Source organism: Archocentrus centrarchus, unplaced genomic scaffold (assembly GCF_007364275.1).
Source record: "Archocentrus centrarchus isolate MPI-CPG fArcCen1 unplaced genomic scaffold, fArcCen1 scaffold_111_ctg1, whole genome shotgun sequence".
NCBI classification, from domain to species: Eukaryota; Metazoa; Chordata; class Actinopteri; order Cichliformes; family Cichlidae; genus Archocentrus; species Archocentrus centrarchus.
The window spans coordinates 32,941-60,418 of record NW_022060157.1 but is presented as its reverse complement, the minus strand read 5'-3'; the positions used below and the strand labels follow the sequence as shown (position 1 = coordinate 60,418).

Here is a 27,478-nt window from a genome sequence, read left to right as displayed (position 1 = left end):
AAGGTTTTTAGAGTATCCCCAGTTTAAGCCTTGATGAATGAAAGGACTTTCATGAACTAAACGAGCTGTTTTCTGCTTCCTTCTCTTAGTTGTTGTGTTAAAGGCGGCAGCTTCATCTCTCTGATGGACGCCTCGGTTTCTGTGGAGAACAACACGTCACAGCTTCCTCACAGCTGAGCGGGAACCTCGGCCTTCCTCAGTATAACTTCACTGCTGTCAGACAGCAAACCTGAGGCTGCTGACGTCTCACAGCAGCACGACTTCTGTTCAGGGGCTTGTTTCCAGTCTGCTCCTCGAGCTTCTGTTTAAATGGAAACACATCATCATAGAAAATCATCCTCTCATGTTTGTACATGAAAACTGTTCTCCAACATTTTACCTGTAAATAAAGAGAAACTAAAGAAACAGAGCTGACACATCATGGCTGTGACAGCAGCAGCATCAATAAATACAAACTAAAAAACAAGAGTTCGCTGCATTTAAAGATGTGGGAGGTGGGAAGGGGTCCTCAGGAACATAGCTGACCTCGTCTCTGCCTGTTTGCACATTATCTGCTGCTCTCAGTGATTCCTGTACAGGTGAAGGAGGAACGTCTCTGAGAGCTGCTGCTGAGGTCACGTGAGTCCTTCTGGATCATCGGAGCAGCTGCTGCTCTGACTGGATCCAGTCCAGTGTGAACAGAGACACAGGCTGCTGAACATTTGACGCTCTGCAGCAGAAATGTTCATGTAACAGTGTGACTGTCAGAGCTGAGGAGCTTTATTTGTTCTCAGGTGTGTTCAGGGTGTCAGAGTCAGAGCAGGAAGCTGCTGCAGGTTAATGATTGATCAGATTACAGTCATATCAGGGTGCAGCAGCTGACCTTTGACCTGTGAGCTGCAGCTTAAGACTCTTTATGGTCTGAAGTGCTTGTGTGGCAGAGACGAGCTGTGAAGCAGCTCACCTGTGTGTCCGTGTTTAGTGTCCAGGTGTGGAGTTTCTTCTTCTTCTTCTGTTTGCAGAAACTGTAAGTTTGCTTTGTTTCCTCCTTTAACAGTTTGTCTTTAGGAACATTCCTCTTTGTTTCTGGAATGGTTTCATTTCCTGGAGGAAAACCGTCGTCTCTCCATTAAAGTCAGTCTGGAGTGTTTTCCTGGCTAACATCAGCTGTGTGCAGCTTAGTTCCAGCACAAATCTGCCTCCATAGTTCACGGTAACGGACTCACAGCTGGAGCACCGAGGCCGTGAGCCTGAGGTCGGTGTACCGGATTATCTGGTGACGGTGAAAGAGTGTGTGTGCCGACAAATCCGGCCGCTGAATATTTGCTCTTTAAAGGACATTTCTGTGGCTTTGTTTGGAGAGAAAAACAGCTTCCGGTGCAGCTGCTGAGAGCCTGAAGGACAGTATAGGTGACCGCGCTGATGCCTGTTCATAATTTCACCAGCGTCAATAAAGTGTTGCTGAATGTTGTTGCTGTCAGAGGGAAACAGCGCTGAGTGGAGCAGATAATAAGGATTCAATCTGGAGCTAAATCACTAAATGCTGCTAGTCTGTACCAGAACTCCCAGCAGCATCACAGGATTCCTTTAGTTTCCTGTGACCTTTGACCTTAGTCAGCGTAGCTCTGAGGCTGAAAGCAGGTATCTGCTAGCAGTCAGAGTGTGAAGCCTCTGTCAGCAGCAGCTTGGTCCTGGGCATTGTTCCTGAAATAAAGCTGCTCTCTGCATTTCTACAGTCATGTTGGACCTGTTGGTTTGTAGGACTCCAGGAATGGAGGCATTTGGAGGCTGAAATTGGCTCTCTGGGACACTTTTTGTAGTGAACTGATGAAAGCTGTGTCTCACATGGAGTGGATGTTAGTCCAACACATCAGACATGAGCTCTGCAGCTGTCAGTTGATGTGAGCATCAATGATGTGTGTTTCCTCTGCAGGTGAAGGTAGAAAGTGTGTGTGAGCTGATGTGAATTCAGCAGCATGGATCAGTGTGAGGACAGAGAGGAGGGAGTCCCTCCCTCTAAAACCACTCTGTGTGGGGAACATGAGAGCCAGACCAAAGCTCAGAGGTGAGATGACCATCTCTAACTGTCCATGACTCTTCTCCATGTCACAGCTCAGCACTCACATCACTGCTGCATCATTATTCACAGGAACCCACCTGGACCTGGACCTGGACCTGGACTTGGACCTGGACCTGGACCTGGACCTGGACCCAGCTGTGTGTCCTTAAAGAGTGACCGGTCTGCAGAGCGTTTCATTGGTTTTAAAGGTCAGCGTACGTCTGCTGCAGAGAGGTGAGCTGTCAGTAACATGAACTCTTTGATTTAACTGCTTGATGTTGTTGGATAGAAACTGCAGTGCAAACACGTCGTTCCCTCAATCCCATTGAAACTGTCTCTGAAAAACAAGCCTTTGGTTTCTAAAGAGCTGAAAATCCACTTCAGCAAACAGGAAGTGAAACCTGTTCCAGGTGGGCGGTCCCACCACCTGTCAGTCTCAGCAGACATCAGTCAGTTTAAGGCTCAGAGTCCAAACACTCTGTGCAGGAAGTGTTGGACTCTAACAGGAAGTGTGTGAGACGCCTCTGAGGGGCTTTGCTTGGTAAGGAAACACTTCACATCACAAATATTAATGGTGCAGAAAATCCACAGATCTGAGAACAGAAACATGTGAGATTGAGCCGCTCATTAAATGGAGACATTAAACTTTACTTCATATCAGAACATTACAACAGTAGAAACAGATGTGAATCTGGTTTAAATGTTTGTAAACAGCAGCGTGAGTGAACATGAATGAATGAATATGATTCAGAGTTCAGCTTTGTATCTGCCTGTTCATTTATGAAGCTACGAGGAGTTTTTGGTGCCAGTTTTCCTCCAATAAACTGTGATGATGATTTCAAAGGATTCATATGAAATCAGGGACGGCTGTGCTGGACTTCAGGAGGCGTTCCCAACAAACAGGAAGTAAAGACTGAGCTGAATATTTGCTCTTTAAAATTATTTCTTTGTTGTTGTTCTCTAACAGCACACAGCAGTCTGTTGGTGTGTTGTTGTTGACACAAAAAGCACCTCTGTGTTTACCTGCTGAGGCTCCAACACTAAAGAAGGATGCAGGTGGCCGCACTGATGCCTGTTCATCATTTCACCAACATGAATCTGTGCAGGAAATGTTCTTGTTGCTCTTCTTCTTCTTCTTCCACACGCTCTGATGTGATTGGAGGACGGTCAGCCAATCACAGCTGCAGCAGGTCACATGTTCCACGCAGACACAGGTCATGTGGGAGCATCATGTGATCCTAAAGTGTGTGAGTGTCCATCAAAGAGCTTGAGGATAGTTTGACAGTGAGGTTGGAGTTTGCACTGAGCTGACTGCATCACACTCAGAGGGTTTCTAATATCCTGAGAAGATTTCCTGCTCTTTGTGTTTGTTATTGTGAGCTCTGAAATGTCAGAGTCAGCAGGTGGAATCAGGTTTCTCTGATCCCTGATGTGGATCATGGTGACCTGGTTTCTAGTTTCCAGCTCAGAGATCAGCTCAGTGGACAAAGAGACTGTAACTCAGTTCCTGCTGTTAATGTGAACTCACTGAGTGTTTGTGGTTTCCCTCTCAGACTGACTCAGGAGGAAGAGGAGGACAGAGCAGAGCCTGCAGGATCCAGCTGTCCGTCCATGAGGAGTGACCGGTCCAGACTTGAAGCTCCAAACTTCAGTGATGGACCAACAGAGTAAGAGAACTGTGATGAGCTCCTTCACATGTTTCTGTGTTCCTGATAAATATGAGCTGAAACATCCTCAGATTGTTCCACAAGTCCTGAAGTTTGATTGAAAGAAACCAAAGAAGGAAACAATCTTAGACTCAGTCATTAGTGTTTGAGCAGAGCGATGCTCATATCTGTGGGAGCCTGTTTTTATTGAAAGATCAGAGCTGCTCTGTCTCTTATTCTCATGTCTTTGTGTGCCATCTTTGAGAGTGAGCTGTTAAAGAGTCTGGGGGGGGGTCACACGGGGGTAACGTCTCAGCAGCTAAAGGCCTGGATCATATTGGGGAGTGTTACTGAGACCACCATCAGGAGAACACTGAGCAGCAGTGGTGTTCATGGCAGGGCTGCACTCCAAAAACACCGCCTACCGCTAAATGTCATGTGGACGAGTCACATGACAGGAAGTGAGGATGAACTGAGCAGGAAGAATCCAGAGTTTGTCTCTCTGTGAAACATGGTGGAGGTGGTTGGGCCTGTTTGCTGTTCCAGAAAGGCTCACCATCATTAATGCAGCAATGAAGTCTCAGTTATAGCAGCAACTCAGAGCAGCTGGATGTGAACTGAGTCTCAGGAGGAAGCAGAGCAGGAAACTGTGAAGGTTGTAGAGGAGGAGGGCAGACATGTCAATCATCTGTCAGAGGGAGCATGTGGGAGGACATGATGACCTCTGAGTGAGGCTAGCCAACAGCTAATGTAGCTCATGCTTACTGCTGTCTGTGTGAGTCTGTAACTGTGCAGCCTGCATGTTGTGTGCTTCTTGAAGGGTTAAGTTGTACTGATTGTGTTCTGGTTTGTGTGCAGTTGTGAGTCCTGGTTGGTGTTGTTAGCTGTAGTTGTGTTGAGGCCTACTCCTGCTACAGCTGCAGCTTCACATCATTCAGTTTCCTGCAGGTTCTCATCTTCTTGTAGCTTGGTAGCATCTCTTGTTAGCACGCTGCATTGCCTTGTTTGGTAGGGTAGTGTGGCTGTGTGCGACTGTGACTGAATAAGGTGAGTCTTTCTTTGAGTTGTGGTCATGGTGTGTGATTTGGACAGGTCTGTGACAGATGCTGACACCAGTATGGTGCTGGTGTTCAGGCTCATTGGAGGAAAGAAGAACTGAGAGTTCAAATCATGAATGCTCTGGTTGAACAGGAGATACTGGCTGAAGAGTCTGATTGGCTCTGTGGATCAGGTGACTCAGCCACTGAAGGAGGAGAGAGAGCTTCAGCAGAGTGAAAGGACAGAGCTGGAGGATCCAAAGAGCTGCACCTCACTCTTACTCTGAGCTCTAGATGGTAAAGCTCTGGAGGCTCATTGATCACTGAGCTTAGAGCAGAGCTCAGACTCTCACAGTGTTGTTGAAGCTGCTGTCTCACCACTTTATGAGTTTGTGGCAGAAAAGTACAGGCAGCATTTTCATGGTGTCTCTAAAAGTGACCATCAATCTTCTGTGGAAGACGTGTGTCCACTAAACACAGAGAGAAACAAAGGCTGCAGGAAAAACCCTCCAGACCAAAGATATGTTCTCCTCTCTGGAAATCATTGTTCTTTGGAGGTGACAGTGCTAACCACTGATTCATGATCATTATTGAAGGTCAGGGCAAATTTAAAGGCATGAAGGCAGGCAGGAAATAAATGAGCTTTCACTGTGGCAGCGCCCCCTGGTGGAAACACAAGACATTATGCCCGGTTTTCCTGCACACTCCTTGGGGGCGTTACCACCTGTGGCTGCACTGAGGACGTCATTGAAGGGGGTCCTGATTATAGTCATGGACCAGGCGAGGATCCCCCAGGGTCCTGTCATGGACCAGCTGCTGTAATTAGTGACTGTATCTATCAAAGTGAAAGCAGTGCCCTGTGGGATCAATTGTGTGTTAGGTTTTGGTCCGATCATGTATATTATAGCAAATAATCCTGATCTCAGTACTGAACAAAATAATGGTGGTTATCATTTTGGCCATAATGGTGCAGCTGTAGTTCCCAGAAAGTGGAGACTAAAGAGCAGCTCCAGGAGCTGATCCTTCTGGAAGAGCTGGAAAACCAAATGAATTGTTGTTATTGGTAGAAGCCACGTTGTAGCTGACTGACCCAGTTTAGGTAAAAAGCAGGAAGCCTGACCTGTGGACCTGATTGTGTACAGTACCAACTCCTACTGCTGATGAAGAGGAGATGCCACGCTCCTCTGAGAGTCCTGACTCACAGTTTAAACTATTGACCCTCTGTGGCTTTGTAGCAGCTCACAGTCTGATCCAGGTCACATTTTGTGTTGCTCTTATCCAATGAAACCTTTGTGAGTGGTAATGCTTTAATGCAGGGATGTGAAACCTCCTGATTGGTTGGTTTGGTCACAGGAGGGGAGAAGTCTGATCCTGGCAGTGACCTTGATGGTAAAAAGGTGTTCCTACACCCAGAGCATCAGACAGCTCTGTGGGGTCTGAACCAGGTAATCATATGGATTCAGCCTCTGTAGTGTAGCTGCCTCTGTCATGACAAACAGCTGAGACTTGAAGCTCTCACATACATGCATGGTTTACTATCAGGAAACAGCTGAATCAGAGCTAGTTAGCAGCTCTGTAGTCGAGTCCTGAAGGGCAGATGATGAAGTTTGGGAGCTAAAATCATCTCATTGATCTGAGGATGTTGAGCTGAGGGAGGAACTAATCACATCTCAGAGGGCTGAGTCTTCCTGAGCTAAATGATTTCCAGCTGTTGATGCTAAAGAGGACCTGTTAGCACTTCATTTGGGCTTTTCCTCATTCATAACTGGGCTTTTGCTCCCAATGATCCTGATTGGAATTCAGCTTTATGTCAAAGGTATTCCATCAAGTGCTCGAGGTTCTGTCTGTAAAACATCAGGTTTCCAACATGAGATTTTGAAGCTTTTGGCTCAGAAGTTGTTGATGCTCAGCAGAGCTCTGAGACTCAAAGCAGCACACTAAGCTGAGCTGTTGGTTCTCAGTGGGATCAGCTGGATGAAGAACATTTACAGCTACAGGGAGTCACTGAGTCACTGTTTCTGTCCAAAACTCACTGACTGCATCTTTACCCTGTGCTTGAACTCATTCTTGATGGTTCCTCCACAGAGTGGACCAGCAGAGCTCAGAGGGTCCCAGTGGTCAGTCTGCCCAGCAGCATCAAACACAGCTGGACTCCATATTTCAGGTCTGTACATGTACAACAACTACTGTTCCATCTATTCTGCTCACAGTCATCTCCATGCTGCTCTTTGGAGACCAGTGGACTGTCAGTGTGTCCAACATGGATCTGATGTTTGGCTCCATGATTTCAGTCTGATTGGCTCATTCATAAAGTTTTCTGTTCCAGCTGCTGGAGGAAAACATCATCACTTTTGTGAAGGACGAGCTGAAGAAGATCCAGAAGATCCTGAGTCCAGATTACCCAGAATGCTTAGAGAGGGAGGATGAAGAGCAGAGGAGGAGCAGCAAAGAGGCATTAGTGAAGATCACAGTGGACTTCCTGAGGAGAATGAAGCAGGAGGAGCTGGCTGAGCGTCTGCAGAGCAGTAAGAGGATTTCTCTAAAGATTGAAGCTGCTGGATGAATGAGACATTTACTGAAGTTTAAAGAGATTAAACAGCATGGATTCAAACAGGCATTCTTTATGGAGATGAAATAGTCACATCTATTTGGTAAAACATTAACCGATGTTCTTTATTCATTCAGAAATGTTTGCTGCAGTTTGTGGACGTGAACTTAAATCTGCTCTGAAGAAGAAGTTCCAGTGTGTGTTTGAGGGCATCGCTAAAGCAGGAAACCCAACCCTCCTGAATCAGATCTACACAGAGCTCTACATCACAGAGGGAGGGGCTGCAGAGGTCAATGAGGAACATGAGGTCAGACAGATTGAAACAGCATCCAGGAAACCAGACAGACCAGAAACACCAATCAGACAAGAAGACATCTTTAAAGGCTCACCTGGAAGAGATGAACCAATCAGAACAGTGCTGACAAAGGGAGTGGCTGGCATTGGGAAAACAGTCCTAACACAGAAATACACCCTCGACTGGGCTGAAGACAAAGCCAACCAGGACATCCAGTTCATGTTTCCATTGACTTTCAGAGAGCTGAATGTGCTGAAAGAGGAAAAGTTCAGCTTGGTGGAACTTGTTCATCACTTCTTCACTGAAACCAAAGAAGCAGGAATCTGCAGCTTTGAACACTTCCAGGTTGTGTTCATCTTTGATGGTCTGGATGAGTGTCGACTTCCTCTGGACTTCCACAAAACTACAATCCTGACTGACCCTAGAAAGTCCACCTCAGTGGATGTGCTGCTGACAAACCTCATCAGGGGGAACCTGCTTCCCTCTGCTCACCTCTGGATAACCACACGACCTGCAGCAGCCAATCAGATCCCTCCATGGTGTGTTAGCAGGGTAACAGAGGTCAGAGGGTTCACTGACCCTCAGAAGGAGGAGTACTTCAGGAAGAGATTCAGAGATGAGCAGCAGGCCAGCAGGATCATCTCCCACATCAAGACATCACGAAGCCTCCACATCATGTGCCACATCCCAGTCTTCTGCTGGATCACTGCTACAGTTCTGGAGGATGTGCTGAAGACCAGAGAGGGAGGAGAGCTGCCCAAGACCCTGACTGACATGTACATCCACTTCCTGGTGGTTCAGGCCAAAGTGAAGAAGGTCAAGTATGATGGAGGAGCTGAGACAGATCCACACTGGAGTCCAGAGAGCAGGAAGATGATTGAGTCTCTGGGAAAACTGGCTTTGGATCAGCTGCAGAAAGGAAACCTGATCTTCTATGAATCAGACCTGACAGAGTGTGGCATCGATATCAGAGCAGCCTCAGTGTACTCAGGAGTGTTCACACAGATCTTTAAAGAGGAGAGAGGGCTGTACCAGGACAAGGTGTTCTGCTTCATCCATCTGAGTGTTCAGGAGTTTCTGGCTGCTCTTCATGTCCATCTGACCTTCATCAAGTCTGGACTCAATCTGCTGGAAGAACAACAAACAACCTCCAAGAAGTCTCAATTATTTAATAAACCAAAGCTACAAGCTCTCCATCAGAGTGCTGTGAACAAGGCCTTACAGAGTCCAAATGGACACCTGGACTTGTTCCTCCGCTTCCTCCTGGGTCTTTCACTGCAGACCAATCAGAGTCTTCTACGAGGCCTGCTGACACAGACAGGAAGTAGCTCACAGACCAATCAGGAAACAGTCCAGTACATCAAGAAGAAGCTCAGTGAGAATCTGCCTGCAGAGAAAAGCATCAATCTGTTCCACTGTCTGAATGAACTGAATGATGGTTCTCTAGTGGAGGAGATCCAACAGTCCCTGAGATCAGGAAGTCTCTCCACAGATAAACTGTCTCCTGCTCAGTGGTCAGCTCTGGTCTTCATCTTACTGTCATCAGAAGAAGATCTGGATGTGTTTGACCTGCAGAAATACTCTGCTTCAGAGGAGGCTCTGCTGAGGCTGCTGCCAGTGGTCAAAGCCTCCAACAAAGCTCTGTGAGTAAATATGTCATCATCCCTTTATTTCTATCATAAACAGTGTGATGGGTGCTGTTCTTTTAAAAACTTAAGAATATGAATTCAATGATCATCAGCTATAATCAAGCTTATGATACTTTTAATGTCCCAAAGCAGCAGAAAGTGTTTGAGACATTTGTGTGTCTAACTCTTATCAAAGTACCATCCAGACCCATAGGTCATTAACTCCCATCATTAATCTCTCAAAAACAAAAACCCATAATAAGAAAAATCTGTGGCATGTTCTGTTCATCCCAAAGGATCCAATCAATGTTCTTTCTGTACTGTTCTCTCTTCAGTTCTCAGTAACTCTGTATCATATACCCAGGCTCTGCAGCTGCTGCTGAACTCAATCTTATTCCTTATGTTGCTTGTAGCTTCATGTTGTCAAATCTCAGTCACTGGTTCATAAAAATGTCCTTGTCCACCCACTCAGTACAGATGACCTTCAGTTTGTCCCTGTGGAGGAGAAATTTCATAACCAGTGTTCTTGGTGGAGCATTATTGTCTCTCTTCACCTGACCTGGTGCCCTCTGTCCAGAATAATTCAGCACCTTCAGCAACTATTTGACCAAAATAAGAACAAAGGTCTGAACCTTCAGGCCCTCTGACAGCTTTACTGGCCTCAGGTTGTTCACAGCAGACTGTAACTACATCTTCTTCTGATGTTGATAATCCAAGCTCTGGCTTGTGTCCCACCTTCAGTGCAGTCCCTTATTTCCTCTGTAATCTCTGCTATGGCTGCTCTAATTGCATCCAGCATGGAGGACAAACTGGCTCCACTAAGGTTCCTGTTAGTTGTCAGAAAGCATGTCTTACTGTAAGGCTGCCATAACCAGAGTTCCCACAGAATTACATTTGACTCACAGCTTTAACTTTGGGATTTCCTGAGTCGGCATTTCAGCTCATCTCCTTCACAGACACCTTTAACAGTGTTACGTGTTTTTATTTGTGAAGGAAGACACCTCAAACACTTTAATTTAAAATGAAAACATTTAATATATTAAAGAATCAGAAGTTATCAGCATGTACATGGGCCACTGGTTCAGGCAGACACAGACCATCCCAGCAGTCTGGCTGTGGCTCCCCTCCCCACAGAGCAAAGTCTCTCGGCTAAACATAACTATTTTATACACTGTTAAAAAGTGACTGTAGAATTTACAGTAATCTACCTGCAGCAGGGTTGCCAGCCAGTTACTGTAATTTTTACAGTAACCTTACTGTAATTTAATTAGTTTTACTGTAATTTAATTACAATTTGGCTGTAATTTACAATTTTACTGTAATTCTCTTACAGTTTTACTGTAATTTTGTTTTACAATTTTACTGTAATTTCATTACAATGTTACTGTGATTTTTATCACAATTTTACAGTAATTATATTACATGGTTACTGTTACTTCATTTTTTTCCTGTGATAGAATTACAGTAAAAGTTATTTCATTTTACAGTAGTGTAAGAGGCACCCTAAATATTAATTTCAACAGGAATCAAACTCTGCATACTTTGGCTATTGCTAGCTGTTAAAAGTTAAAATGTTAACTTGCAGTTTGCAATTCACCAAACTCTCAATAAATGTTAGCAATGTTTCTAATTTCAAGCAAATAAAAAACAATATATTCTAAAATTAATTTATTTCATTGTCAGTTTAAAACCAACAAACTGAAACATAAAAAAAACATGACGCTTTGCAAAGGCAACTTTTTACATACAAGTCAAAAAGTATAGAAACCAAAGTGTAAAAATACACTGACATGAACTGACCAAAAAACATTATGAACTGCTACATTTTTAAATGCATAACCCCCCATGGTAATATTACATCACATACAAGTTAAATAACCTTTAAAATAAAAGTTCCAAAGGGTCAAAATCTCTAAAAAACAAACAAACTGTCAAACAACTGGATCCCTTCCTTTTGAAGGAAGGAATCCAGCACTGTCAAATATTGAAGTTACATATTTTTGAACACTTTATAGGAACCCTAACAGTAACATCTTTAACATTTGAGCTAGTTTAAAACTTCGTGAACAGCCAAACCAAACCAACATGAATGAGTGCTGAGTGGGGCTTAGTCCTGAACGCCTCATCAAAGGGTGGCTGGAAGATAAAGAAAGGAAAATGTTTCATTTAACACATGAAATATACACATTTCACATTAAACTACATTTATGTCAGTTAAAGACAGACAGGAAGACGAGGACAGATTTGGTGGACAGACACTCTGACCTTCCCTCATTGTAGCTGTCCTCCTGTCTGTCTGCTAGAAATGGACAGGACAGATACAGAGAGACAGAGAAAGAGAGGGAGAGACAGAGACAGAGAAAGAGAGACAGAGACAGAGAAAGAGAAAGAGAGACAGAGAAACAGAGGGAGAGACAGAGAAAGAGAGGGAGAGACAGAGACAGAGAAAGAGAGACAGAGACAGAGAAAGAGAAAGAGAGACAGAGACAGAGAAACAGAGGGAGAGACAGAGAAAGAGAGGCAGAGACAGACACGTCCATGGACAGGAGGACAGATAAAGAAAAAAAAGCAAAGAGCACATACAGAGAGCAGTAAATGTGTAATCTTACCATTTTAGAAGTTCCTCTGGTAGTCCATGAACTTGCAGAGGACAGTGGAGACATGTTTGTTCACTGCTGTCTTTTTCTTTTGCACGAGTCGTCCTGTCATTTTTGATGTTACTTTTCCTTTTGCAGCCTTTGTTCCCCTTTCAGGGTTGAGGCCTGTGAATCACCTAAAACAGATGGAGACATATAGCTCAGTGTTCAAAACCACCCTTTTCTTTACTGTAAGTTACATATTGACCTTTTAGATTAGATGCTTGTGAACTACCAAATATGTTTAACAAAGGCATCACTGAATTAGATCTCACCTTTGAAAAACCTCCAGTGTGCATGCTGCCTCCTCTGGATACTCAAGGTTAAAAACGTAGAAGGTGGCAAAAAGTGCTGCGAGACCAGCCTGGAACGTAGGTTGAACTCCCTCAAACAATTTCACCCTCGATGCTGATCATCCATGATGAAGGGTAATGTTGTCTCCTGAAAAGATAACAATATTAACTGATATTAGAGGGGAGGCAGATACATCCCTCTGTCACTGAGACAGGGATGTATCTGCCTCCCCTCTGTCTGTAGACCTAGGGATGCAGAGACAGTAAGATGGCAATATCCCACTGTATCTTCCACCCATTTGTCTATAGACAGGGGGATGGGAGATACAGTGAGACACCCTGAAGACTACATTGTGCATATGTTGTACTTACTGAGGGCAATGAGTTGTGGACTTGGCGGTTGTGTGTCCCTTTAAGACCTGCAGCTGTAGCACACCTCTGTAGCACATCACAACATAAGATTACCTAAGAAAAAACGTTGGATTTGATTTTTCATTCTTCCTCATTTGGTTGCTGAAGGACCTCCAGCTGTTTCCCAGTAAAGGTTTTAAGCTGGTTACAGGTAAAAGCTGCTGCTTTGGACACTAGAATAACGTCTCCTTTCTCTCCACCTGAGCTCAGGTCTCAGTAGCGGCTCCGCCTTTTTCTGCTTGCTGCGCATGTGCAGACAGACTGCAGTAAAACAGCTGCTGCTGTGTTTTAGTTGAAAAACTGGGGGCTGCATGAGTTTAATGCTGTAATGCTTTTTATTCACAAGCATCCTCCAAATTATGTTTCTACTGCAGCTCTATTTTTAGTCGCTAATCAGGGTTTAAAGTATAAAAACCTTTAGACGAGCCCCTCGTACTGAAGGGGGGGGGTGTTCAGCACCAAACGATGCTAATGCTAATAGCTAACTGTGGTTATAGCAGCCGTCCTGGTGGCTGCAGCTGAAGTAAAGACTGACATTCACTGCACACACACACACTCACACACACACGCACACACACACACACACACACACACTCACACACACACGCACACACACACACACACACACACACACACACACACACACAGCACAGAGCAGTGGGGGCGTGGAAAAACTTGTCAGGATGATCCACTCGTGTAAAGCGTGGTTTTTTCCAAATGATGGAAATCCGCCACAGCGACAGTCCTTTAATGTCGCTAACGTGGATGAAATGCTCGCATGGAGACACCTGAGCTGCAGAGTTAAAAACATCGAAGCAACAAATTTGTGTCGAGGATTTTTAATAGAAGAACTATTTGAGTTATTCGTTGCAGCCCTAAAATTTGTATTCAATTTTCAATTTGTGTCTCAAAATACATGAAGGTTGTTATCTACCTTTCATGTTGGGACTCTTTTTGTTAAATTAGAAGCCTGAAATTTCCATTTGATCTTCATTTTTCCTCTTACTTCTCCTCCGTTCATGCCGGCTGTCATTTCCATTTCTGTAGCCGTGAAATCAAGAGCAGCAGGACCACAGTGAGAACAAATGTGCACATTGTTAATCAAACTGCTCTGTGCTAGATTGTAAACTGTGGTGAAATAATAGCAGCCTCAGCAAGGCACAGCGCCCGGCGACCAACTGCTAGCTAGAAGACTGTGACAGAAGCGAGAGTAGCTCACCACATCCAATATTTGTTTGCCCACTAACAGACACAAAACTGCAATAAAAATGTTAAAAAAGTACTTACCCGGTGAAAATCCTCCTTGGTCCCGCTCTCTAGCCCGCGAACATTCGCCTCCAGCCGGTAAATATCCCACAATGCAACTGTACATTTAAACTTTACAGCACAGCTATGCACGTGATCCAGCGGTCCAATTAAATTCGATATTCTTTTCAGAGGCATTTCAGTTCACAGCAAAGAGCTGTATTTCCAAACTACAGCCGCCTTACTGTATGATCATGCTGCAGTTTTTACAGCCATTCGTTACAGTGTACTACAAGCACTATCAATTCAAAAACAGATGGAGAGAGCCGTGGTTTAGACTTGGCCTTCTCAGATTGGTTCGTCAGTGGCTGGCTCTCACTGCTCAGATTTCTTCCATCAGTGATAAAGGCCCTGTAAAAGAAACACATCTCCCTGCCCTGATATGTCCCTAATCATGACAGAGCAGTTTGATCCAACTTACTAACAGGACACAGTGACATTTACTCCTGTGCACCTAATGTACATATGGCAAAACCTTCAAAGATAAGATAAACATATTTTCCTCTGAGATTGGGAAAGCCATGAATAAGATAAACATATCTCCTAAAGTTAGTCTGGCTCTATCTGTCTGTCTGCTCTCTGTCTAATCTATTTTTTTAATTTCTATTATTTGCTTCAGCCACTATTTAGTTATTTTTTATTCAAACACTATTTTGATCATTTTAATTCAACTACTGATTATACATTATTTGATTCAAGTAATAATTTATCAAGCACTTTTCCACTCAGGCTGAGCACTCAAAGCACTTACACAACACATTTACCTGTAGGTGACCTGCTCTACCTACTGAGCTACAGCCACCCCACCTCACATTAATGAATGAATGAAGGTTCTATTGCCATGTGGGTGAACAGGTTCACACATTGGAAATTGCAGTTAACAGAGCACCCATCCAAGAATATGTCACAGGCTGGCTCACGGCCCGTAACAAAGAATGAGGGGAGGCAAAGGTGTAGGCCAATAAATTAGTTTTATTGAAACTTAAGCAAAACAAAAAGAAAGATAAATATGAGATGTGAGTATGTCATTATGTCCAGTGTATGCAATGTATGAGTGCGTGGACATGTATGTGGAAACCTGAGTGAATATTGCAACTGAAAAACCAGAACAAAAGACAAACCAATATTACTTGGAGGAGCAGAGAGGGCAGAATAATTAGTGGAGCCCTGCTTATATTAGTGAGCCCAGGTGGCTCCAATTACTCAAGGCCCACCTCTGCCTGCAGGAAGCACCGCCCCTGCAGATCAGAGGAGGGGCCGTGACAAATACAACAAACACAAACACGGGGGGACAGGTGTCCGAGGTCATGCAGCCGACTTGCAGCGCTACCTTTAGCAGAACAGAAAGAGATACACTGGGATAGGTAGGTTCAAAAAAATCATCTCGTACTGTATTCATTATAAACACCGTACGAGGTTCCAAAAAACACCTCAGCAAAAGCATATTTGCACATTTAAAGCCAGGATAGCAATATGGTGGGTAAGGTCAGGGTCAGGAGGGGATGCAGACAGAGACGAGAGGGTGGGGGCATTGTGGAGCCCAGATGCCAGCTCCTAGCCAAAACAGTTCACTGATAGTGGTGGAAGTTCATCAGCGGCTGTGGTACACCAGATCCAGCTTCACAAATCACAGAGAGGGCTGAGGGGGGAGAGCGACCGTCACACATAGGCCTGGAGAGATATGATTGCCAGCCCAAGGCCGGCTAGGGAGCCGAATTCCTGATAATGCAGATGTTGTTTTGGAACAGGCTGCTTGTTTCCCTGTTGGAACAGGTAATGAGGGGAATACTTCCCAAACAGAGACGTCCTGCTGTAATCTTTGTTGCTGTGGATGTTCCTGTTTCCACTGTCATATTCCAGAATCAGGCTCTAAAATGTACAGATGGATCTGAGAGGATTTGATTCCCAATCATGAGACAGAAATCAGGTTTTTGGTAGGTTTACAGTTTGTTTTCAGAATTCCTAAACCAGAAGGTGGAGGAGGTGGAGCTCACAACAAACTCTTCAGCAGGCTTCATGAAAGTAGCCAATCAAAAGAAAGTGATACATAAACTTTACACTTTAACAACATTGTTTGTTTTGTTGTTGTTTTAATTTTCAGATTGAATGTCGATGAACTCTCAGAGAGAGGCTGTGAAGCTCTGTCCTCAGTCCTCAGCTCCCAGTCCTCTAGCCTGAGAGAGCTGGACCTGAGTATCAACAACCTGCAGGATTCAGCACTGAAGCTTCTGTCTGCAGGACTGCAGAGTCTCACTTACAAACTGAATACTCTGAGGTCAGATCAAGTGATATTTGTTTTTTCTTTTCTCTCAAAATTAACCAGTTAAAGATTTTAGCCATTAAAGTTTAATGTTGTTGTAATCTTCTGAGGAATTAATTAGTCCTTTAAACAGACATGATTAAATATTGATAAATCAACTAACTCCTCACCTCACTGCACCCTAATTGAACTTAAACAGCAGTGTTTGTTTTGGTGTTCATCTTTTATTTTCAGACTGAGTCACTGTAACCTCTCAGAGAGAAACTATGAAGCTCTGTCCTCAGTTCTCAGCTCCCAGTCCTCTAGTCTGAGAGAGCTGGACCTGAGTAACAATGACCTGCAGGATTCAGGAGTGAAGCTTCTGTCTGCTGCAGTGAAGAGTCCACACTGGAAACTGGAAACTCTCAGGTCAGGATTCAGACTTTTCCACTGATTCATATTATTTTACAAATGGCTAACCTTTAAGGAATTATCAAGGGGATATTTTTAATTTTCCTTTTGATGGATTATTAGAATCTGAATTACTTACAGTTTGCATCCATAACATATAGTTTCCTTTCATACTGGTAGGATAAAATATATAATAGTCTAAATAGATGAACAAACTAAATTCAAAGATGCTTCACTAAAAGTATAAAATGTAGAAAAAGGTGAAAAGTTTTAAAGAAATTTGAAGGTATTTCCAAACTAATTTTAAACCTACATTGAAAAACTGAGCTCACAGTAAACAGCTGGAGAGGCTGCAGAGCCTGAAGCAGGTGTAGACACATGACTCAGTGAAGGGGCCAACTACAGTTTGGGCACACAGGTGTACCTAATAAAATGACGTGTGAGTGTGTTGTTGTGTGTCTCTGAGCCCTGGTCAGAGTCGTATTAGCGGTGTTGAAATAAATGCAGTACGAGAGAAACAGACCTGAAAAAGTCAGTTTGAATCCACAAATGAAAAGCAGCTCATTTCTGATTGGTCGCTGTTTTTACCATCAACCCCCTCCCCCACCCACACACCCACACACATACACACAGACTGGGTGAAAGTGTGTGTCTTGTGTGGCAAATTAAAATAATCAGATATTTGAGGAAGGCTGGGAATTGAACCTGCGACCACACATTAGCAGACTGAAGTGTTAGTAATAGAACCAACACTGCTGGTAGGCTGTGCCATGTACATTCACAACTGGGTGAATGGGTGAATTAGCAGAAAATCCTCCTGACCTGCCCATAAACAACAGCCTGCCACACAAACACTGTGGATCCCACTCACAAAGTTTTCCCACTGTGAGCACCAGGAGACGTTCCTGAGGCAGGACGTGTGTTTTTATCTCTGTACCACTAAATCTGAGGGAGAAATGGCAGTTTAAAAAGTGCCTCTGTATGTGGCTGTGGCCCCAAAGAGAGGAGAAAAGTTACCATTGGAGTGAATGTGGAGGCTCCTCCTGACACTCTCAGGCTGGGGTGGGGTTGAAGAGGATTTCCAACTTTCTGCATTTATTTCAAATGGCAACAAAAAAGATCATAAAAAGCTAAAAATTTAAAAATGATCAAAGTTACAAAAATAAAAGTAATGGCATAATTCTCCAGAAAAAGCTGAACGTTTTGATACCAAAAAGGTTTCTATTGCTCAAAGCATGAGGAAGGAGTTAGACTGAAAAATGCAGAGAAGGATAATAATGTGAATGTTTAACAGCATCATATTAATAATACAAAAATAACTGAAGAACTTTAATTTATCCCAAAGTTGGGAAATCACTGTTCCAGCTGCCAGAACACCAAAAACAACCTAAAATTGACCCTCAGAGGTCGATCATCTTGTTAAAGTGTTGCTGCATCAATATTGTGGCATCATCATTTAGAAGACCTTTATGAAGCATATTTTTACTGTGTTTTTACTATTGTTTGAAAAAAGCTAAAGCTGTTCACTGCTGGGCACTGATAGAGGACCACAGGAACACCCCAGGTTTCTGTCAGCTCTGTAGCCGGGCTGGCAAAGAGTCACAGGTCTGTTGAGCCCTGTATTCCTTCAGCTTTAAGTAGTAATAACTTCATGAACACCTTCAAAAATAACATTTTAACCATCCGTAAAAACTGGCAGCACAGTGGTGAACTGGTTAGACTGGTTAGCACTGATGATAGGTTTTACTTCCTGTTTGTATTTGTGATGTTTATTTAGTTCCCTCACTGCTCCTCTTCCTCTCTTTGCTAAGGTCACTCAGGTTTCTGTGTTTCAGTCATGCTTTCTCTTTTATTTTGGTAGGTATCCTCTCTGGTGTCTTAGGTTTAGTTTGACTTCCTCTCCTGTAGTTGTCTAATTATTTTCAGCTGTGTCTCGTTACCTGCTGTGTTCAGTTTCCTGATTACCTCAGGTGTATAAATATCCCTGTCCTTCCTCTCAGTCTGTGAGTGCTTCCCAATGATCCATTTTGCTGAGGAGGGTTCCTCACTGAGAGAAGTGGCCCAGAAATCTCTGCATGGAGGCCATAATAAGAGCAGTTTGAATTCTCCTGATAGTAAGGAAAGGAGCTTCCATGCTTCCTTTATTGCCTCCTTTAGCATAGGAGACACTGGGACCATCCTTTATAACAGTGTTTCTCAAACTGGGGGGCGGGGTCATGACAGGTGGGGGATGAAGGACCTGGGAGAAAAGTGATGAAGAACAAATGTTGAACCTCAGATTGATTCTCTGGTATTGCAGATGTTGGTATTGGTCTGATACCAAGTAAATCCAGGTCCAGTATTGGTGATACTGATACAGGCAGCTTATGTTGGGGAGAGCCGTGTGTCAGGATTTATGAGATGAAACACTTTGACAAACACATTTTAATGAGCACTGACTCACTGTAATGTTTCCTCTCCACAATAATGAGTTAACACAATAAAACACATCTTTGAGCTTTTTATGGACTCTGAAACTGGACTTTTTTGGAGACCAGGGCCCTGCACTACGAAGCCAGCTCAGCATACCCAGGGTCTCTTTGGGGGATCTGGGTTCACTGAGCCTAACACTGGTGATCAGGATAAACCGTGGTTATCAGGTTAAGTTAACCCAGGGTTTCTGCTGCAGGGTCACATGAAAGGGGCGGGGCTGGCAGCATCTAACCAATCTAACAGAGGCGTTTCACAGGTCACATGACTCTTCTTCCACAGACAATGATCCCTATGAGTGCCGCCTGCTCCTGAGACATTATCACATAAATGAGATAAAAAATATCCCAGTAAAGTGGAACACTGCTGTGAAAAAGGACCCAGATTAATGCAGAGCAAATCATTAATGTGCTGATTCAGTGCACAGAGGCTAACATCAACATTTTTATTGCTCTTAATGATTGTATTAGTGAGTGCACTCTGAGTGCTGCTGAACATCAGAGCTGTGAAACTTTAAAGGGCAGCATTGACTGTGACCTCTGACCTCTGTGCTGGGGTCTGGGGTCAGTGGCGCTGAGTCACGTGACTGCAGACAGCTAATCAGAGCAGAGCAGGGAGGAGGGGGCGGAGCAAAGAAGGCCAGTGTTTGCACAGACATGCCTGCTTTCTGATGAAGGGGAGAAACGCTCTGAACTTCCAGGAGACAAACAAACTGAAGCATCGATCTTATCGCGCTAGCATTGATCTGATATGATCGATATTTAGATCGATCCGCACACCACTGTAATTCTGACGGTGGAACAAGGAAATGTTTGCACATACGTGAGCACACAGCGACTAGCCAAACTCTCCACCTTCACCGTCTGCTGGGTACATAGAGCAGCTGTACCCCCACTTCACCACGATGGGGACACCCCCACCCTCCAACGTGTCTTCGCGTGGGGCATGAAAACATTTGACCCGGTGAAGTGGGGCATGATGGGAAAAGTTTGAGAACCAGTGCTTTATGAAAGGAGAGGAGAAAATAATTGTGCTTCAATTATTTGTAAAGATTTAAATGGAATCCCTTTAAAATGGTTCAGTGTGTTAAATCAGTTTAAAAGAACCTTTACATTATATATGGTTCATGTTTACAAGCTTCCTGTTTTATTGTGAAGGGCTCATGATTGTAACAGGAAGTAGTTTTCATGATCAGTGTGATGCTGCTCTGCTGTTGGTTGGAGAAGAAGGAAGTGTGTGTGTGTGTGTGTGTGTGTGTGTGTGTGTGTGTGTGTGTGTGTGTGTGTGTGTGTGTGTGTGTGTGTGTGTGTGTGTGAGCTCATTAGCTTGCTATGTTAGCATTCATTAGCAGAGTGAATGGACTCATAGCCACTGTTTAGCTCCCTCAGCTGACATTATAGGCTGTAGTTGATGTTACTGATGAGGAAGACTGTGAAGCTCCATCAGCTGGAGCTACAGAGTTCCCACGGAGACGGCACCATCTCGGGATCATTGGTTTCATCAGGATTCTCATTGGTTTGGACTTCAGCTCAGCTGGGATCACAGATGGATGGAGGGAATTTAATGTCAGTCCTAGAAATCCTAAACAAGGAGCAGGAAAGGAGTTTGAGTGGATCAGCAGGAACATAGAACATGGGATTTTTCAATAGCACATTGCAGCATTCAGGCATGAATCTAACACACTCACACAGATTGATGGAGAGCTGCATTGTCACAGCTTTGATTGGTCACAGATTGAGCAGAGAGAAGTGGCTCTCTGTGTGCGCACTGCTGAGAAAAAGCAGCTCAGTTCATTTGTGCTCTGTTTCAGTCAGATCAGCATTGCTGAGGAGCAGGAAGTGGAGCTCAGCTCTAAACACTCAGCGTGAGGACTGAGTGAAGAGTTTGAGGACAGAGTTTTGGAGCTGCGCTCACAGCTTTGAGCCGTCCATGCAGAGTGCTCATTCTGATAACATGTCCCCTCCTAAAAACACTCCTCTGAGCATCCATCACAACCACAGCAGGTAGAAGATGGGCTTTGTTTCTCTCACTGATGTTTGTGGGATTCATTGAAATCTTCTCCTCCTCAAAGTCAAACTCCTCCAAATCCAGATGCCATCAGGACAGCAGCAAAAATCCTGGTGTCCACAACTTTCAGTCCCAAACTGACTCTGAGCCTCTTTAGTGAATCCAGCAGCTTTTGAACTTCCAAAGAAGTCTTTGAGCTGCAGACGTCAGGAAATCTGAGCCCAAATGTTCCTTTTTCTTTCAGATTCCACCTTTGGAATGAAGCTTTTCACAGGCTGCTCTCCTTTAAATGAGCTGCATCAAACAGCAGGGGAAGAACACACTGAGCTGAAGGAAGATGTGGGTTTTGTAGTCCATCTTCTGCACATTGTAGTTCCAACACATCCAGCATCACGTTGTTAAGGAGAGACGAGTGTGAAGCAGTTCAGATTCTCAGCGCTCTTCTCTTTTCCTGAGTCCTCATTAATTCTCCTGCCACCTCCCAGCTTAGGAAAAGGAGATAGGAGACACTTTTAGGATGTCCACTTTGTCTCAGGCTCAGTTTGTCCTCCTCAGGTGCTGCCTGCGTCTCTGGATCCTCCTCCTAGTTTTTCCATGGCTTTTTCTTCTGCACTTTGTTTCCATCAAACTAATCAAAGGTTCAGTCAGTCTGCTTCTGCATCTGGATTTGGCTCCTCTCCTCCTCAACACTCCAGGACATGACAGGATACCAAGGCCAGATGTTCTTGTGCAGCACAAACACTTTTTCAAAGCTTTTTCCAAATGTTGAACTTGCTGTGGAAGCAGCTCCCAGTTTGAGTCCAGGAGACAGACCCCCTCTCTGCTTTAAGATCAGCTTCAAACTTTCCTTTTGGATCAAGCTTCTAGTTGGAGCTGGATCAGGTGACCCTGAAGCCTCCCTTAGGTCTGCTGCTATAGGCTCAGGCTGCTGCTGGACTTCCCATGATGCATTTCTTCTGCACTCCCCTCTTTTCCCTCCTGATGCTTTGATCTGCCACTACTGCAGCTCCTTAACTTTGCTCTTCTCTCTCCTTAGTTTGTGTTTGGTTCTTGTCTCTCTGAGCTCATCTCTGCTCTCTTCTCTTTGCCCTCACACTGAAACCAGTCATGGTCCGAGCTCCTCCTGGAGCCGGTTTTCATTGGAAGCATCTTTCTGTCAGAGGGAGTTCTTCCTTCCCACCATCACCAAGTGCTGCTCACAGTGGATTGTCTGATGGTTGGGGCTTTCTCTCTAAGATTGGAGGCTGTTACCTTACACTGTTACACAACCTGAGATGATGCTGTTGTCTGTTGGCAATTGTCACTTATAAATAAAGCTCCATGAAATTGAATGGATGGAAATGGATAGATGTTATTGTATGTGACAAACAGGAAATGATTGCTCACAGATGGATTGTTGTTTTGTGTGTCTGCAGTCTGTCAGGCTGTCTGATCACAGAGGAAGGCTGTACTTCTCTGGCCTCAGCTCTGAGCTCCAACCCCTCCCATCTGAGAGAGCTGGACCTGAGCTACAATCATCCAGGAGACTCAGGAATAAAGCTGCTGTCGGCCGCACTGAAGGATCCACGCTGGAGACTGGACACTCTCAGGTATGGAGAGGATGTCTGATAGAGGAGGAAGAGCTGGAAGCATTTCCTGTGTCCTTCACTCACTTCCTGTTTGTTTCATGCACATGTGACATCAACAATCACTCATGCAGGAACATTTTTCCTTTGCTCACAACAAAAACACTCTTGGAAGTGAACAATAAGGGATATTAATGTAGGGGGTCTCCAAAGAGAACGTCTCCAGGAACAAGTTGTAGATATCTCAGGATATTTAACAGTGCAGGATTTTGGGAAAACTCATTTTTCCCTCTGAGCCTGATTCAGATCAGATGAATGTGTGCACAGAGAGGCCGAGGACATATTGATCCTAGCTTCCTACAAACACTGGAAGCAGGAAACTGTTAGCCTAGCTTGATCCAAAGAAGAACAAACTGATCACAGTTTTCTAATCAGAGCTGTGGTAGAAGCTGACAGCTACAGGGAGATGTTTTCATTTAAAGGCAGCAGCCCTGCACAAATGCATTTCTGCATTTCTTTCAGAGACAAAGGTCACAGTGTGCTTTGAAAAGCCAACACACTCTATAAAATAATGGAAGTGACAACAATGCAATAAATCAGTGCATTTAGAGAGGAGCCAGGTGCAGATCCAGAGGCAGGAAGGAAGTGAGAAAAAGGAGCGTTTATTGGGCCAAATGCAAAAGTCCAAAATGAGGAAACACAAAGTCCATCAAAGAGAAATCCAAAGCAGGCAGGAAAAGAGGACAGGATATCCACTGGGACCTGTTTGTTTCATGCACGTCACTTCTCCTCTGCTCTCTCCTCTTCGTCGTCTCGTCTGCTCTCTCCTCTTCGTCGTCTCCTCTGCCCTCTCCTCTTCGTCGTCTCCTCTGCCCTCTCCTCTTCGTCGTCTCCTCTGCCCTCTCCTCTTCGTCGTCTCCTCTGCTCTCTCCTCTTCTTCGTCTCCTCTGCCCTCTCCTCTTCGTCGTCTCCTCTGCTCTCTCCTCTTCTTCGTCTCCTCTGCCCTCTCCTCTTCTTCGTCTCCTCTGCTCTCTCCTCTTCGTCGTCTCCTCTGCCCTCTCCTCTTCGTCTCCTCTGCTCTCTCCTCTTCGTTGTGTCCTCTGCCCTCTCCTCTTCGTCGTCTCCTCTGCTCTCTCCTCTTCTTCGTCTCCTCTGCCCTCTCCTCTTCTTCGTCTCCTCTGCCCTCTCCTCTTCGTTGTCTCCTCTGCTCTCTCCTCTTCGTCGTCTCTCTGCTCTCTCCTCTTCTTCGTCTCCTCTGCCCTCTCCTCTTCGTCGTCTCCTCTGCCCTCTCCTCTTCGTCTCCTCTGCTCTCTCCTCTTCGTCGTCTCCTCTGCCCTCTCCTCTTCGTCTCCTCTGCTCTCTCCTCTTCGTCTCCTCTGCTCTCTCCTCTTCGTCGTCTCCTCTGCCCTCTCCTCTTCGTCTCCTCTGCTCTCTCTCTTCTTCGTCTCCTCTGCCTCTCCTCTCCTCTTCTTCGTCTCCTCTGCCCTCTCCTCTTCGTCTCCTCTGCTCTCTCCTCTTCGTCTCCTCTGCTCTCTCCTCTTCGTCGTCTCCTCTGCTGTCTCCTCTTCGTCTCCTCTGCTCTCTCCTCTTCGTCGTCTCCTCTGCCCTCTCCTCTTCGTCTCCTCTGCTCTCTCCTCTTCGTCTCCTCTGCTCTCTCCTCTTTGTCGTCTCCTCTGCTCTCTCCTCTTCGTCGTCTCCTCTGCCCTCTCCTCTTCGTCTCCTCTGCTCTCTCCTCTTCGTCGTCTCCTCTGCCTCTCCTCTTCGTCTCCTCTGCTCCCTCTCCTCTTCGTTGTCTCTCTGCTCTCTCCTCTTCGTCGTCTCTCTGCTCTCTCCTCTTCTTCGTCTCCTCTGCCCTCTCCTACTTCGTTGTCTCCTCTGCTCTCTCCTCTTCGTCGTCTCTCTGCTCTCTCCTCTTCTTCGTCTCCTCTGCCCTCTCCTCTTCGTCGTCTCCTCTGCCCCTCTCCTCTTCGTCTCCTCTGCTCTCTCCTCTTCGTCGTCTCCTCTGCCCTCTCCTCTTCGTCTCCTCTGCTCTCTCCTCTTCGCTCCTCTGCTCTCTCCTCTTCGTCGTCTCCCTCTGCCCTCTCCTCTTCGTCTCCTCTGCTCATCTCCTCTTCTTCGTCTCCTCTGGCCCTCTCCTCTTCTTCGCCTCCTCTGCCCTCTCCTCTTCGTCTCCTCTGCTCTCTCCTCTTCGTCTCCTCTGCTCTCTCCTCTTCGTCGTCTCCTCTGCTGTCTCCTCTTCGTCTCCTCTCTGCTCTCTCCTCCTTCGTCGTCTCCTCTGCCCTCTCCTCTTCGTCTCCTCTGCTCTCCTCCTCTTCGTCTCCTCTGCTCTCTCCTCTTGTCGTCTCCTCTGCTCTCTCCTCTTCGTCGTCTCCTCTGCCCTCCTCTTCGTCTCCTCTGCTCTCTCCTCTTCGTCGTCTCCTCTGCCCTCTCCTCTTCGTCTCCTCTGCTCTCTCCTCTTCGTCTCCTCTGCTCTCTCCTCTTCGTCTCCTCTGCTCTCTCCTCTTCGTCGTCTCCTCTGCCCTCTCCTCTTCGTCTCCTCTGCTCTCTCCTCTTCGTCTCCTCTGCTCTCTCCTCTTTGTCGTCTCCTCTGCTCTCTCCTCTTCGTCTCCTCTGCTCTCTCCTCTTTGTCGTCTCCTCTGCCCTCTCCTCTTCGTCTCCTCTGCTCTCTCCTCTTCGTCTCCTCTGCTCTCTCCTCTTTGTCGTCTCCTCTGCTCTCTCCTCTTCGTCTCCTCTGCTCTCTCCTCTTCGTCGTCTCCTCTGCCCTCTCCTCTTCGTCTCCTCTGCTCTCTCCTCTTCGTCTCCTCTGCTCTCTCCTCTTTGTCGTCTCCTCTGCTCTCTCCTCTTCGTCTCCTCTGCTCTCTCCTCTTTGTCGTCTCCTCTGCTCTCTCCTCTTTGTCGTCTCCTCTGCTCTCTCCTCTTCGTCGTCTCCTCTGCTCTCCTCTTAATAGCCCCGCCCCTGAGCCCCGCCCCTGAGCTCCACAGAGGAAGTTGTTCTTCTTGGTGTGATTATTCTGCGTGATGTAGTCTCAGATTTCAGAGCCAGTTTTCCATTTTGAGCTCATTTCCAGCTTCAAGTCTTTTAACAACCTTGTGCAGTTTGCAGATCTTCTAAGTTCTCAGCTGGAAGACAAAAGCTGCAAATTCCCTTCAATGAGTCATTTTGAATTGATGTTCAAATGAAGATTCAAATGTTGTTCCAGTGTGAAAACAATGTGTAACTGGAAGATCCTGTGAAGCACTGCTGAAAGACAAAGAGCCCAACACGTGGACATCCTCTGTTCTAACATCATTTCAGCTGTTGGGTTAAATCCTCTTGACTTTTGTGCCTTTCTGACTGTATAAAGGACACTTTGAGACAAAAACAGGAAAACAATCTGATGGTGCTGCAGACTAATCCACAGGATCTGATCTCCTTGATCCGTGGATCATTTTCCTATACTTGTCATATTCAAAGGTCAGACATCTTCAAGTGTGTGTGTGCCTCTGAAGCACAGCTGTGACTCTGTCACTTCTTTTCCTCTACTTAATGATGGAGAAGAAGTTTGATGAGACCAGTGCTGCATTTGAATGCTTTCTTTCTCATCAACAACATCCAGACTGAAAGCTTCAAAGAATGAACTCCAAAGTGTTCAAACAGGCTCCCACTGGCCATCACTGCCTCTGCCTGTAGCCGGGTCAGACCTGCAGCTGCAGGGTTTTGATGCTGATCTGAGAACAGTTCAATGATGCGGTCATCCCTCGTGGTGCTCGCAGCTTCGCTTTCATCGGCCCTAAAGGGAAATTAGCCGTGCGGCCGAGCCAGAACAAAAACATGTAGAAACAGAGACGCAGACGCTCAGAGGAAGACAGGAAATAACCTCTGACCCCCCTCCTCCTTTCAGGGCGGAGCCTGCTGGAGCGCGATGGCTGATCCCAGGTCTGAGGAAGTGTAAGTGTGTTTTTAATGTGATTGATGAAAACAAAGCAGCACACATTCAACCATCTTCAAACTGTCACATCACTCATTCACATCTCTGATGTCAGGAGTCATCATCAAAGTGTCAATCAATGAACAGATGATGGATCAATAACTGCAGCTGGATTGTGTTTGTTCTCTCCATCAGATTCCTGTCAACTCACAATCGACACAAACACAGTGAACACAGACCTACAACTGTCTGACAACAACAGGAAGGTGACACATGTGGAGAAGGTTCAGTCATATCCTGATCATCCAGACAGGTTTGATTATTATCATCAGCTGCTGTGTAGAAATGGTCTGACTGGTCACTGTTACTGGGAGGTCGAGTGGAGAGGAAACGTTTATATATCAGTGAGTTACAGAAGAATCAGAAGGAAAGGAAACAGTAAAGACTGTTGGTTTGGATACAATGATCAGTCCTGGAGTCTGAGGTGCTATGATGGTCGTCCTCAGTCTGTCATTCACAATAACAGAAGAACATCCATCTCCTCCTCCTCCTCCTCCTCCTCCTCCTCCTCCTCCTCCTCCTCCTCCTCCTCTGGCTCTAACAGAGTAGCAGTGTATGTGGACTGTCCTGCTGGCACTCTGTCCTTCTACAGAGTCTCCTCTGACACTCTGATCCACCTCCACACCTTCAACACCACATTCACTGAACCTCTTTATCCTGGGTTTACAGTCTGGTCTCGTGGTTCGTCAGTGTCTCTGTGCTGAGCAGAGTGTAAAGAGCGTCCTCCTGTTAGAGAAACACTCTGACTGTTGAACAGATAGTTCAGTCTGTACATGTCTGTCTCTTTCACTCACAAACACGTTTTCACATTCATGGATTCAATCAGTTGATGTTTGAAACTGTTCTCAATGATTCCTTGTAAACTTCTTCCTCTTCAGTCCTTTAAAGATGGAAGCTGCCATTATTCCAGGATCCACATGTTGTTTTTCTGTCTTTTTCCACTCAAAGCTTCACAGTGAATATCAGGATGTTGTGTTTCTCT

At 45.4% G+C, this 27,478-nt stretch overlaps 1 protein-coding gene and 1 long non-coding RNA gene across 2 annotated transcripts; one reads left to right on the top strand and one right to left on the bottom strand.

Moving 5' to 3' along the window:
- Window positions 1-1,717: 1,717 nt before the first annotated feature.
- On the top strand, window positions 1,718-27,257 carry LOC115775373 (protein NLRC3-like). The gene is made up of 9 exons (XM_030722906.1): window positions 1,718-1,732; window positions 2,211-2,272; window positions 6,807-6,885; window positions 7,048-7,246; window positions 7,407-9,207; window positions 16,332-16,505; window positions 22,379-22,552; window positions 26,410-26,456; window positions 26,632-27,257. Exons 1-9 carry the CDS (start codon window positions 1,718-1,720, stop codon window positions 27,198-27,200), a joined length of 3,120 nt encoding a protein of 1,039 aa, XP_030578766.1. The 3' UTR covers window positions 27,201-27,257.
- Window positions 10,988-12,587, bottom strand: LOC115775377 (uncharacterized). The gene is made up of 4 exons (XR_004019307.1): window positions 12,494-12,587; window positions 12,104-12,269; window positions 11,802-11,965; window positions 10,988-11,328 (listed from the first exon to the last, which is right to left on the bottom strand). It is a non-coding gene; the product is annotated as an uncharacterized LOC115775377 (long non-coding RNA).
- Window positions 27,258-27,478: the final 221 nt, after the last annotated feature.